This window comes from Falco cherrug, chromosome Z (assembly GCF_023634085.1).
Source record: "Falco cherrug isolate bFalChe1 chromosome Z, bFalChe1.pri, whole genome shotgun sequence".
Taxonomy (NCBI): domain Eukaryota; kingdom Metazoa; phylum Chordata; class Aves; order Falconiformes; family Falconidae; genus Falco; species Falco cherrug.
Genome location: NC_073720.1, coordinates 12,191,027 through 12,204,680, shown reverse-complemented (window position 1 = coordinate 12,204,680; position 13,654 = coordinate 12,191,027). Strand labels below are relative to the sequence as shown.

The window sequence follows — 13,654 nt, the reverse complement described above, 5'->3', positions numbered from 1 at the left end:
CCAGCCTGCCCAGACCCCCCTGCAGAGCCTCCTGCCCTCCCGCCGATCAACGCTCCCCCCAGCTGGGGGTCACCTGTGAACTCACTGAGGGGGCACTCGGTCCCCTTGTTGAGAAAGAGGATCTTGTGTTAGAGGGACTGCTTGTAAACCTGCGTTTCCAGGTGGAGTGTGAAGTGTCAGTAAGGCACTGTGTCAGTGTTTGTAAATTTTTTCTTAGCTTCATCTTCAGGTTGCCCCAGCCAACCTGATGCAGGTTTCTGTGCGTTTAATGTCTGGGTGCTCTTATGGTTTCCCAGGACACTTTATGCTCATGGTTTTCAAGAAGAGCCTCTATCTCACTATATTCAATGTGAACAACCTATAAGTTTTCTAATGTTTCGGTTAGACAGTGAAGTTCATTGAAGAGCTTCTGTAGGTTCACAGCCTGGTATTAAGCCCACTGGTGTTTATTCTGGAAACACCACACTTGGATCTGAAGTAGGTACATGTTGTATTTCCTTTAGACAATTGGACTTTCAGCTAAAATGCAAGATGGTAGACTGCATAAATTTATCCTTAAAAGTATTTTCATATGATGACTGCAGCAAAATAATCATTGCATATAAGCTTATCACATAAAACTTCACATTCCTGATCAGGCTGTGAATCTGTTTGGCCCACGCTCTGTGTGCTTGGACATTTTTCATGCCCCTGGGAGGAGGACTTGGAAAGGCAAGTGGTGGGGAATCCAGCCTGTGCTGTGTTCCAGGCGGTCTCAGAAAAGGTGTAAATAGGTGAAGTGTTCCCCCGCAGCTCTCTCGGGGCGCTATTTGTTGGTATGGGAAAGCAGCCTTGCCATTTGGCTCGGTGAGTGCTCTTGAACACAGGATCTGTTCTGAAAGCAATAAAATGAATGTCTGGCCACTGCTTTTGGCTGATGCATGTGTTTGCCTCCTGGAAAAGGTGCCAAAGACTGTAAACAGATTCTGAAGCATCAGGGCTGAGTTGGTAGAGGATCAGTGGGTCAGTTTTCATTTTGGTCTCCTGAGTAGGGTTGTTGGTGTATTTTTCTTGTGTGTGTAGGTAGACAAACGTGTGAAAGGGGCAACTGCAGGGAGGGAGCAGGAACACAGAGCGTGATTTGGGATGCAATGAAAAGAGTAATAAGGCCTGTAAACTCTGGATCTGCTCGCAGTGACATTTAATAAAACCCAGAGTGGGAAGGAGCAGGCTGCTGGGGAAGCATTTATTTTAAAACCGCCTTTATAAATCTAAATGGTTTAGATGCGTATTGGCCTGTACTTTCTATATATGTGCTTTAAAATCAGGTTTGCTTTTTTCTAACTGGACCACTAAAATTTGGGCACGTGGAAGTGTGTAACAAGAGGAGAACTGCCACAGAGCTGTCACTGGGCAGGTGAAATGAAGCAGTTTCACCATGACTTTAGTGGTTTTCTGCATGCGATGTAACATGTTTGTTGTCTCTTGGGTAGGAACCTGCTGAAGGGGATTTTCTGAAGTACCCATCTACCAGCTTGCCAGACTTGCTTAGCACTTGCTCAGTCCAAGACTCTGTCTCTTGCACTGACAATAAGGAAAATGAAGAGCCAGAAGAAGAAGATGATGTGAAGGGAGTGAATGTGTCTCCTGAAAAACTGGTCGCTGTAAGTGTGGCTTTGGTGTGATGTTTTTACTCTCCCTCTTGACGCCTGTTTTCATCTGTCACGTTCTCCTACAGCCTGGCATGGCCTCAGGACGGGGCAGTCCCATCCAGCCCTTCTTTGCATGGGATGTAGGGGACAAGCTGAAACAGGGATGGCATCTACCACAGCATCCTAGCGTGTTGCAGCAAAGCAGCAGCACTGGGAGCAGGAGCTCTCATGTCCTCCAAGCTATGTGGCAACCATGGTTTTGTTTTTCTCTCTGCCATTGGATTGTTTTCCACCCACTTCCACTGCTTTTGTTGGATCTGATGCAAAGTCTCTCGTGGCGCTTACGCGGTAACACGCTCTTCTTTCCCCTCCTTTTGTAACCGAAGTTCTTTAACAGTTTGTGATCCAAGTCTTCGAGTTTTTATTTGCTCTGTTGAAGCCAACAGACACTTTTGAGGGGAGGGGTATGACTTTCTGACTGTGAACTGTAACTGCTGAATAAATGCTGCCAGTTGATAATCTCACTTGCATTCCCTTCAGGGCTGCATTAAGCAGAGATTAAGTGGATTATTGTTATTTATTTGTAATGTAGCAGCTCTCTGAAACTTCATTGGTGTTCTGGGCCTCTGCTGTATTGTACAAAGAACAAAATTGTTTGCTACTCTAAAGAGCTTGTGGGCTGGTTTTCCGGTGGGGGAAAGCAGGTGGATTCACCTGAAGGTTTTATATTTTTTTTCCTCTTCTATTATGATACACATCTTAAAGCTTTGGACAGCTTAGACATGATACTGGTTTGGTGATCTGTTTTGATTTTGTATTCTTATACTTTCCCTTTTCTGAGCAAAAGACTACTCTCTGGGATGAGTCTCGCTCTGCAGTCTAGCTGATGCTGGTGTTCACCTCATACCTGCCTGTTATCTCTGACTTTCTTTGAGCCTATGCTTGTAACAGACCTCATTCTCACACATCTCTTCTACTGTGATGAGTTTTGTTTTTTCTGCACTGTCTCCTCTTCTGTGTGCCAGGGTGCCTTTTTGGGAGGAGGAAGGGAAAAACAAACAGGGGATACTTAGCATGCTGATGAAGGTGTAGTGTTTGTGTGCTAACTTGAGTGGGCACCTAAGTGTTCTTTTGGCTATCAAAATACTCTAAATTCTTCTTTATATCATGTTTCAAATTCTGGTAATTTCTCATAAGGCTGTAGCTCAGCAATGCTTGAACATAAAAATAAATTTTGTCAAAATTTAATTATATGTGCCTTCAGAATGCAGCTTGCTGGCATTCCAGTGACTCTTGCACATACTAGGAGTTATTTGTCACTTGGCTTGCTCCTTATTTTCCAGCAAGGCTCTGCCTGGTTCTCAGGGGTGGCTTTTTTATTGGGTGTTCTCTTTCCAGATAAACATAATGCTAGGGAGAGCTCACGGTAGTTGAGGTGTGCACCACCGTGAAGACCCAGCTGCACCAGCCTGCCCAGAGCCCTTTCAGCGTGGACCTGCATTTGGAGCCTGCCCCAGTGTCTGTCCACCCCAGTGCCACTGCAGCTGGCAGTCAGTGGTCCTAGCCTCATTCAGAGCCAGTTTGATTTATCTGCCTACCTGGCACTCTTACCCCCGATGGCAGTAGCTGTCTGCTTTTGTAATACATTGCTGGGGGATGGAGGGGAAATCACAGAAATCTGAGTGCAAAATAAATGCATTAGAAGAAGAGCAGCAAGATTATTTTTTTTCCTTCCTTTTTCTGTTTTGGTTTTCTTGCTTTTTTTTTGTTGGAGGGGATGTAATTCAGAGGGATGTCACAAGTTATTAGCGACTCTTGGGACCTTTTCTTTTTATGCTTGAGCTGCATATGAAATCTTTCCTCTTCTAATCTGAAGCACAGGATGTGTTTGCATTCTCCTTTAATTGCTATCTCAGCCTTGGGAGTGCAGACAAGACTCTCTGCAGCCCAGGATGGACAGTCTGTACAGTGTAGACCCCTCTACCCGCTCCGTCCTCATCAGATCAGGGCAGCCTGAGCTGAGCTGTGCAAACCCTGTGTGTCACAAGGCAGGACGCAGGAAGGTATATGTATGGAAAAGATAAACTTCACGCTCTTTTTTTTTTTTTTTTTTTTTTTTTCCCCCCACTTGGCAAGATGGGGTGGGGTGGGGTATTTCATAGCAGAGCTTAGAAACTGGTTTCAAGGGCAGTATGAATGTGAGACATCACATGAATTGATTTGTTAAAAAATATATATATGTATGTATAGTCACATAGATCATTGCAGAATTGCTTTGGAAATTACTGTTCTTTGCTGCTGCCACTCTCTTGATGGTACTCATGTGTTTTCTCTTTTTTTCCTATGTATTCCATTATATTTATACTGTGGATAAGGGGTCACTGTGACTGATGATTGAAGAAGGAACTAAGCTGGACCATTTGTAATCAGTGCAAATAAAATTTTTAGACTTCCAGGCTGGGCGGTACTCAAGGTCTGGACCCGGTAACTGAGACTGTGGTCTCAGTTTAAGCATCAGACCTCTTAGATTTGAAACTGATTTTCAACCCAGCCCTGGCCAGGAGTTACCTTCCTCACCACCGATTTCTCACCTCTGACAAGAAACTAATGAATCTTCTTGTTTACTGTGCAGGGCTTTGTAGAGACTTAAATGGATGCTGTCAGGTGCTGGGTGGTTAGGTAACAGCAAGTAATTCAGAATGATTTACTGTCAGCTGAGGCTTCACTGTCCCTTTTCTGACCAGCACGGTGTAGATCTAGTTCTTGAGCAAATGTAGAAGATACAAAACTTGCAGGAGCTCTTAAAGGTTGTCTAAGGTCTTCTTTCATTTGGTGTGAATATAGTTCAGCACTGAATATTCAGAACTGTAATTTATAGACCTGATGGACTTGCTATTAATGCCTTAGCACCTGATTGCTTAAACACTGAACCAGGCAGAAAAAAGAATCAGTTGGAACTAAGGTTTATGTTCAAATCTTCATCCTTGTAGTTATTTAGAACTCAGCTGGACCAGGCCCTGAGGAACCTGACCTAAGCTGTCTCTGCTTTGAGATGGGGTCTAGACCAGGGACCCTTAAAGGTCCCTTTCAGCCTGGTTTGCGCTATGATTCTGTGACAAATCTAAAAGAAAAAAAAGAAAGAACTATCTTTTCTAGTGGCTGCCTATTAAAAATTCTCCCTGTTAGCAGGTTCTTTAAAACTCAAGTTTTGCGCTATGGTTTCCAGCCAGGGAAACAATACCAGAGCTGGTCAGCTTCCCCAGGACAGAGCAGAAGGTTAGTGACACTTCAAAACTTTCATTGGAGAGAAATATCACTTGTCTTACTTGAAAGTCCAGTTGTGTTTCAGTAACAAAAAAATAATAATCAAGTTTAATTGGAGCTCTGTTTTTACGTAGTCTCCTTATGTAAAGCCTTGTTTAACATAAAACATCCCTTAAAGTTCAAACTTCAATAAAACTTGTGCTGCTGGGCAGAAAAAGGGTAACATCGATATCCTTAAAGTGTGTTCCCCTCAGAGCTAGTTTGGTCAAAATGTTCCTTAACTTCAGCTACAGAATACCAGGCCACAGAGCTGTGTTGTGCTAAATTGTCCAGGGGCACTCCAGGGATTTTAAACTGGCCCTGCTGCACTACACACGCACACACACACACATACACACAGCCATTTTGCTTTTTTGCAGTTGACATTGCTATTTAAAAATGTCATCATTTATGTGCGAGTGAAATAGGATGATAGGACATAATTTGCCTTTGATGATTTATTTTTAATTGTAATTCACTTTTCCTAGTATTGCTGTTGCTTGAAATTGAATCTGTCACTGCATTGCTGGCTGGTGGAGCAACCTGGGAAATGAACTCTAAAGAGAAAGCAGGTCTGCCAAGACTTTGCAAAGTGTCTGAAGAATTTGGGGGATTTGGGGTCCTCAGAGAGAGGCATGTGCCATTTTTTGTTGCTTCAAAAGCTTTTTGCCTTTGTTTCTGGTAGTGCTATGTTTTCAAGATATGATGATCTGAGTACTTTGTTTGAAGTGTTTAAATTCAGTGACCAGCTTGATATTAATGGCTTGAAGTTGCAAAAAGTTACTAAGTACAAGAAGAGGGTGTCTGACTCGAGGTGGGGCTGGATCTGTAGTTGCTTGGAGGCAGGGAGGGAAGCCTGGGGACTGTTCCTCTGTACTTTCTTCCCCTGGGTATCTGCCACTTGTGATGCTGGAGGCAGGACCCTAAGCTGAATCTATTCTGTGCAGAATCAAACTGTACAAAAAAGAAGTTTCTTATTTGGGAAAAGGAGGTCATTGTTATCCCTGCCTGTTGTGAGGAGAGCTTGGAAGCGAGGCAATTTGCCTCCCCATGCCTGAGCTCACTGTGCAGACAAGGCCTGGGGACACAACCGCTGGCAGCATCCCCAGCTGTGCTGACCCTCTGCTGTGCAGTGGCAAGCCCCTTTTGCTCACGTTTAATTATTTTGCATTGACCTGAAGTGCTTGATGTGTACCTTCACACAAGCTGTGTGGGTGCATTGCATGCAGAGACATCCATGACCCAGCAAGGTCTTGATCTTCCTACAAGAGAAACAGGATGTCTCCAGTTAAAGGATTTTGCAGGAGCTGGGTTTCCTTATCCCTGCCAAAACCCACTTGTGTTTTTAGCAAGACATGTAGCTGAATACATACATATAATACACCTGTTTTGCGAATATGAAGAAAAGCATTTGTTTAACCCCCCTCCCTCCCCATTTCTATTTTTTATCTGAGTTGTAGGACTGCTTAGTTATTTTCTGTTGCGAGCCTTTCTGCCTTACCAGGGAATCCGTACGTAATTACCTGTAGCCATACAAGCATAATAAGGAAGAGGATAACAATGCCTTAAGTTTAAAAACACTCTTGGGGTCAAAAGTTCTTCTGAAAAGACTGGGAGAGAATTTCAGAGAAAGCATTAGCATTGAGAAGGAATAGGAAGCATAACTCAAAAATTAAATGTGTGCAGAGCACGGGGAGGGACCCTCATTACTTGGAGGATCTGAGCGTTCGTTCCCATTAGGGCACTGCAGTCTCAAAAGAGGTTGCTGGAACATGACTCACTCTAACAGCACTGTATGGCTGGAAAAAAGCAAGAAAGAGCTGTTGCTAGCAGAAATCTGTTCTGCAATGGAATGCTTTTTGCAATGGAATGCTTTACTTTGGGTGGGGGGTGGGGAGTGGGGTGTAGAGATGGAGAGCCTGGTGTGAAGCTTGGTTGTGGCCAGCCCTTGTCCTGCTGAAGGGTTTAATAACTCTTCTCCTCTTCATGGTGAGGGCTAGCAATGTTTGCATATCCTGCCTCATGCCAGATCACCCTTGGAAGGGGCAGGTGAGGGCAAGGTCCAGCTGCACCTTAGCATGGCTTGGGGCTGCTGCTCAGCTGTAAATGCTGCATTTGTTGAAAGCCTGGCAGCACCGTACCTTTCGGAGATATGGTCTTGTCCAGCATATCCATTGCTCTGTGCACGTGCAGTGCCCTTCACTCATGCTGTAGCTGAGCAGACATGCTGGGTACTACAGTGACTCCAAGTGCAAGTTTTTAGAGTGAACGTAATTAAGAATTTTGGGCAAGAGAAAATGACAAAATATTGGGGACCAAATCTTGTTCACCCAATGTGGCTGTTCTTCTTTCCAGAAGCCATATCACAGCAAAATAAGAAATTGCAATTTGTTTTACTGCCGGGGTGGGGTTGAATGATGGGTTGACAGTGGTGGTGTGGCACTGGCAAGAGCTTGGGGAAGGTGTGGGTACACATTGCACGAGCTTGGGGGGGAGGAGGAGTGGTGAAAAGCCCCCAGGGGGGCAGTGTCATTGAATTACTGTTTTTCACACGTTGTGAAATTCACCTGGCAAGGACATGTTAATGTGAAAGTATTCTGAGGTCAGGAGGGAGTTTCTCAGCAGCGGTCGCATCCTTCCCTGTGCCTGGCTCCCAGCCCTTCTGGGCCACTTTCTGCTAGCTCTGTCTTAAAGGCAAGCCTGGAGAAAACTGTTTCTCCCAGAGGCCAGTGCTGTGAAGGGTTCCCTGTTGATGTGATGCAGCCTACAAACTGTGAAATATCTCCTGTTGCTCAGACTAGTGGAAGATAACCTTTTTCACTTGACCATAAATACCAGCAGAGACAATGGTCAGAATTACAACTTTTGCTCTTCCTCTGTGATATGTTTGAAAGCCAAGTCAGCAGAGTAATAGAAACACAAGTATATCTACAGTACAGGTTCTGCATGGTCTTTGTTTTTGTGAATGAGGGTTTTTCCCATAAAGCAAGAGATAGAGTACAGCCTGCCTCTCCTTTGGCTGTTTGGATAGCTGCCCAGTTTTGAAGGAGATGAACTGCCTTTAACAAGCTAAAAATAACCCCCTCGTGGCACTGGAACAAGAGATATGCTGTCACAGCCATGCGGTTCACATGCATTAACAGAAGGATGATGAAGGCTGCAGGATTTGAGAGTTAGCGTGAATTGTCATATAGTCACATCTGCAGTGTGTTTATCTGCAAATTCTTGAGCATGTATCCAGTCTAGTGTTGGTTGGGCTCGGTTAAAATTCATTTGAGGTGTGCTGTGCTTGAATAAATGTGGCCTGTATAATGTATGAGGCTTCAGCCTTGATTCAGGTATGAAAGTTACTTAATGCTTGCATATTCTATATCCTCTTGTGTACTTAGGATGATATAAAATGTGGGTTTGGAGCTGAAATACAAAGCTCTACACCAGCTGTGTCATGGGAATGCTTTCTGCAGCTGTTGATGTTGGTATTAGGAAGGTCTTGCTTGGTTCTCAGGAGAGTTATTTATTTTGAAGACTGTTTATTGCTTGCTTTGTCCCTCACCATGAGTAAAAATGTTGTCATTTAAAAAAAAAAAGAAAAAAAAAGGCAGAAGCAATTTGTTTGTCATGATGCATGGGCTTGTGCTAAGCCACGAACTGAGCGTTTATTAAAGAAGATAATGAAGGAGCTGGACCAGCTTTTGCACAACTTGAGTTCCATGTTTGTTTCCTCTGTTTACCCGGACCAGTCTTCTGGGACCTCTCTGCAGTGCACGGAGACATCTCGTGGGCAATGACTAAACTGCATGCAAACGTGTCACGCTTTTTTGATGTTGGGGCGGGGGGGTTGAGGGATAAAGGATAAAAAAAGAAAACAGCAGTGATCTGTTTGTGCACCATTTCAGAAATGTATGCATTTGATTTCCTTGAGCTTAGAAGATGTTTGTAGTGAAAATCGTAAAGAGTAATCTGGTCCAAAAAGGATTGGAAACTGTTAAGCTGGGAGCATCTTAATATTTCCAAGGCATGCGTTGTCTGTGATATCTGTTTCTTGGAGAACTTAGCTGCATTAGCCATTTCCTGCGCGTCTTCTTATTTAAAAGGGTATTTTAAAAGTTTTGTCTCTTCAAAACATTATTGTTAATTGTAGTGACAGTTTGGAAACCTGAAAACGAAATATGCTTTGCTTAACTACAGCCCTGACCGTAAATACAACATTGCACCGGTGAGTCTTTGGAGCCAGCACAGCTGGGATTCTGCTACATCAAGAACCTGCCAGCATCCTCTGGGCCATGGTCAGCGCATTGGGGCTCCTGGTATCAAACACATTGAAGAAGGGTTTGGAGTGCCTTGTACAAAATAAATAGAGCGCTCTGGAAGATGAGAGCAACTGAGCTCTCCCATAATGCGTTTCCAATCTGCTGAGGGTGCATAGGCAGATTTGCTGCTGGCTTTGTGCTGGTGAGTGCCGGGTTATATTTCATGTGCCGGTTTGTGTGTGTCACTACTACAGACTTGGTAAAGAGCAATAAAAACAACCAGTGGGGGGGTTGTACCCCCTGAGGCTAACAGTAATGCCCTTTCTAACAACTGCTGCATTGCAGTGAAGGCTTAGGGTGGCTTCTGAATGCAGGCATTTGGTAGAGTGACAGACTAGACGTTCCTGGAGACCACTTTAAAGGCTTTTGTTTTGTTTATTTGGCATTTCCACCTATTCAGAAAGTAGGGCAGCTCCAGTTCTTGACTGTTTATCAGATTTCCTGATCTCCTGCTGCACATGAACCGGGAGTTTTCCAACACTTTCTTTATGATTAGGTAATGGAGGCCTCAGGTTCCCATCCCCTTTGCCCAGGCAGGAGGAAGCACAGGCTGCACCCAGTGGTACCGCCGTGGGTAATTCCCAGGTGAGCTGTTGAGGAAGGCAGTCGGTGCTTTGTTTCACCAGCAGTGCTATAAATATAGCCCAAACCTGAGCCCTCCCGGATCCTCACTGGTGGACTTTGCCCTGGCCAGCGTGCAGAGCTGCCGTCTGCCCCAGCAGCTTTCTACTGCCGGAGACACTGGGGCACCAGGTTTTTTTCTAAGATGCCAGTTAACAGCACTGAGTTACTGCTGACGTGGAGTTGACATTCCTTCTCTTTTTCTTCTGTCCCTGGCTCCATTTGGTTCTCTGTGCCATGACAGAAGGGAGCAGCAATGCAATACCCTTTGAAAGAGGGGAGTCCTGTAGCTTTCACCAAACGCGATTACAGCTGGGTTTGGTTTGGACTTGTGAGCACCATGGTTCAGCCGAGGGAGCCGCCTGGGTTCTGGGAGGTGCTGTGTTTCAGAAAGGTGCCCTGCGTGCTGCAGCCCCTGATACAGTGTGTGCTGGCTTGTCTTGGCCTTCCCAGCATCTGAGCACCTTTGTGCACCATCTAAAACACAGCAGTAAGCCATGGAAAACTCTGTGCTGACCAGGATTAGAAAATCCATGTTCTCTGCATTATTTGCAGTGTTAATTCTCATAAATTACAGTGCTGCAGTTTATAATTTATCTAGGAGATGGATTCAACTAAATTGAAAAAGAACTAATTTAAAAGTGAAGTTATTTTACTTTCTGTGTGAGGTAAAGGGGCCTGTGGAGTTCCCTGCCTGCCAGATGCGTTTAAGGTTTAAAGCATGCTGTGCCCCATAAAGCAATAAGTGACTGCACAAATAACTGGAACAACTAGAATTGTAATAGGTCTTGCAAGAAAACCTCCAAAACTTTTAGAAAGGTTAAAGCTTTAATGGCATCAGCTAGTCTCGAGGGACTGGGAAGAAAGACCTTGTGCAGGGGACCAGGTGGAGCCAGGTTTGCATCAGATGTTTCACACCTTTCTCTGAAGGGTCTGGTGCTGGCTGCTTTTAGAGACTCGTTGGGCTCATCCTGCCAGCTGCCCGATGGACAGCAGCGTTGGGGTGTTTCATGGTTCAATCTGTAGTGCTGCTTAAGGACAAGTCTGCCATGGCTCTGTTGGGATCAAAGAAGGTGAGGAATTATGCCATGGAGCCTGTGCAGGGTTGCTGTGTGCAGGGGCACGGCCGCTCACGTTGCTGTTCCAAAGCAGGGCAGCGGACCTGCTGGTGGACTCGCTTTGCCGGTGCAGGTAGGGCTGGATCTGGCATGCCACAAGCACCTCAGTCCTAATTCTCGCTGTTTCGCTCCCTAACTGTTGGGTTAAACTTGTCTGTACGCTGCTGGTGCTCCTCAGTGGAGAACGCCGGCAGGCTGCGCGGTGCGGAGCTGGAGGGGCTCGCTGATGGGAAAGGCAGCAGCTTAGCAGCTCCGCAACGGCAGCAGTAAAGCAGTTTGCTTATTAAATTGTATCATTCCCTGTGTGCCGCCTTGTTTTTGTAGATTGGCGATGTCTGCCAAGCTGTTTGTGGTTAAACAATGCAGACTCTCATAATCCTGCTCCTCATCTTGCCTAATTAAGGGCCCGGTCGTGCTGGAGCTTTGCCCGAGCGAGGACTCTGAGGGCAGTTCTTCATTCTGGTGTGGTGCCAGGACCGCGTGTCCCTGATAGTGCCGTTTCCTTTGGAATCAATTGAGATGTCACCATCACTTGATCCTGGAGCTACTTAATGAACTGGCAAAATGGGCTCTATTTTTAGATCTCCCTTCAAACTACTGTGTGTGTTAAAGCTCCCCTTGTCCTTAACGCCAGGACGGCATTGAGCAGGATTTATTGGTTTAGTTTAATAAGAGGCGTACAGAACTGAAATAATAAGCTCCATTTCCTTTGAAAGTGAGGAAAATTAAAATGGCATGGTTAAATCTGGGCAGCCGCCTGAAGACAGTAAAGCGATACGTTCACATGTGGCCAGAAGGTTAAGGTGGAGCTGGGTTTTTCTTCTTGTCCAAGTTACGAGAGAGCCAAAGATTACAGACACACGACTTCAGGGAGTTCTCTCAAGCTTTGTGGATTGGATTTCTAAGTGTTTTCTGAATAGGATAAAAACTCTCGGTGGTTTATTAGACAAGCTCAACAACTTAGAGTACCTACTTTATTGCAAATGCTAGTGTCTTTCTCTACATGTTTATAATTAGTGTCAGAAAAGTATTTTTGCTAATATAAGAAAGAAACAGAGGCATAGGTAATTTAGAAGTTTTTACCTTTTATTATAGTCTGAAGCTGAGTTGGATAAAATGTAATTTTAGGAAGCCACTGAGAATGCCTTGAGGCTTTCCCTGGTGTTGGTGTTTGCGCCTGCGTGCCCTTCTGTGGATCATATGTGAGGCTGGAGGTTTTGCTGTCTGTAGGTTTGCAGCCTCCAGGATTACTCCGCGATGAGGTGAAGGAACAGGGTGCACAGTTTTAATGGGAGTAGCAATTGTCTCCTGTTTTTCCTTTTGCCCCACTAGATGGAAATATATGTTAATGCAGAATGCATCTGTACTTTGTTTCTGTTGTACAGTCAAAATAAAGAAAAAAAAACCCAAAACCCTCCAAATGAAACCCAGATGCCATGTATTAGAAACACAAGGTATACTGAACGGGTCACCCTTGAGCCATGTCAAGGATCGCTGTGTAACGGCACATCTAGGGAAACGTGACTGCTGTAGCTTGGTAAAGGAAGCAGCGAGTGGAGGCGGTTATCACCGGCGTCTTCCACAAGACATGGCTTGGGGAGAGTCTTCATGGGCTTTGCAAAAGGGCAGCTTTGCTCATCCCTGACCGTGTGGGAGCAGGACACGGCATGCTGTTATGTATTGTCACCTTATACTGTCACCCACACCTAGGCAAACACAGCAGGTAAAGACTCCTGTATTGCTGCGTTTGCTCAGGGGGCTGGGTTACGATTCCACATGTAAATTTAAGTTGAGCATTTTCAGGCCTTTAAGTGCTTAGCTGTATAATCTTCATAAACTTCTGTTAAATTAGCTTTTCATTATACATTGGCATTCAGCTCCAGACACTTAACACTTTTTAAAAAGTGGTTTTCTCTGTAAAGGTGTGATGACTCTGGACCCTTGCTGAGCTAAACAAACTGCAATAAAAGCTATATTGATATTTAGTTAAAATGCATGTAGAAGCACCTGAACAAAGGTGCTGTAGATGCTGCCAACGCTCTGGGGACAGTAGTGTGGTTCCCTGCAGGGGGTCCCTGGCTCTGCTGAGCCATACCTGTACCCATTGGTAAGATTTGCAATAATGTCCAAAGACATTGCTGAAAGTTACTTACAGAAATTTGTGCTGGCTTAATATGATGACATGTTTTGGAAAATAAGATGATGTGCAGTGGAATTTTCTGTCCCTTAGTAAAAATGAGAGAAATTCCATCAACTTTTCTGGTTTACAAGTAAATAATCTTTTTCCCCCACTTTTTTTAGGTGATGGAAACTGAGAAGTCTCAAGATCCAGCTTGTGCAGAAGTGTCCAAAGGAAACAACCAGAGTCCAACTCTGGGAAGTGGCATACTGAAATACAGAAGTCGATCCCAAGGTAAAGCTGTGTTGATAAAAGATAGCAATAGTTGAATTTTTATGTTGTATATTTATTTTAGCTCTCTGAAAGTGAGATAATATTTATTTTCTTTGGAGATCCTATTAGTTTAATTAGGAAGGAAAATTTGAGCCTCCTGAATGGAACTATTTGATGGACAGAAAGATGAAGGAAAACTTTGGAAGCTTCTTTTCTTTGCTTTGCTTCATACTTTCTCTCTCTCCCCACCCTGTTTCAACATGCCATCACCAAAATACC

The 13,654-nt window shown here is 44.5% G+C and overlaps 1 protein-coding gene across 3 annotated transcripts in view; it reads left to right on the top strand.

Annotated features, from left to right (window-relative positions):
- Positions 1–13,654, top strand: part of PDZD2 (PDZ domain containing 2) — a 204,761-nt gene that overhangs the window by 151,575 nt on the left and 39,532 nt on the right. For 2 of the 3 annotated variants that reach the window (XM_055699126.1, XM_055699125.1), the window contains exons 6-7: positions 1,473–1,643; positions 13,285–13,396. In XM_055699126.1, coding sequence (XP_055555101.1) covers positions 1,473–1,643; positions 13,285–13,396 — 283 coding nt within the window. The remainder of the gene's footprint in view (positions 1–1,472; positions 1,644–13,284; positions 13,397–13,654) is intronic. The other variant, XM_055699127.1, reaches the window with a different exon arrangement.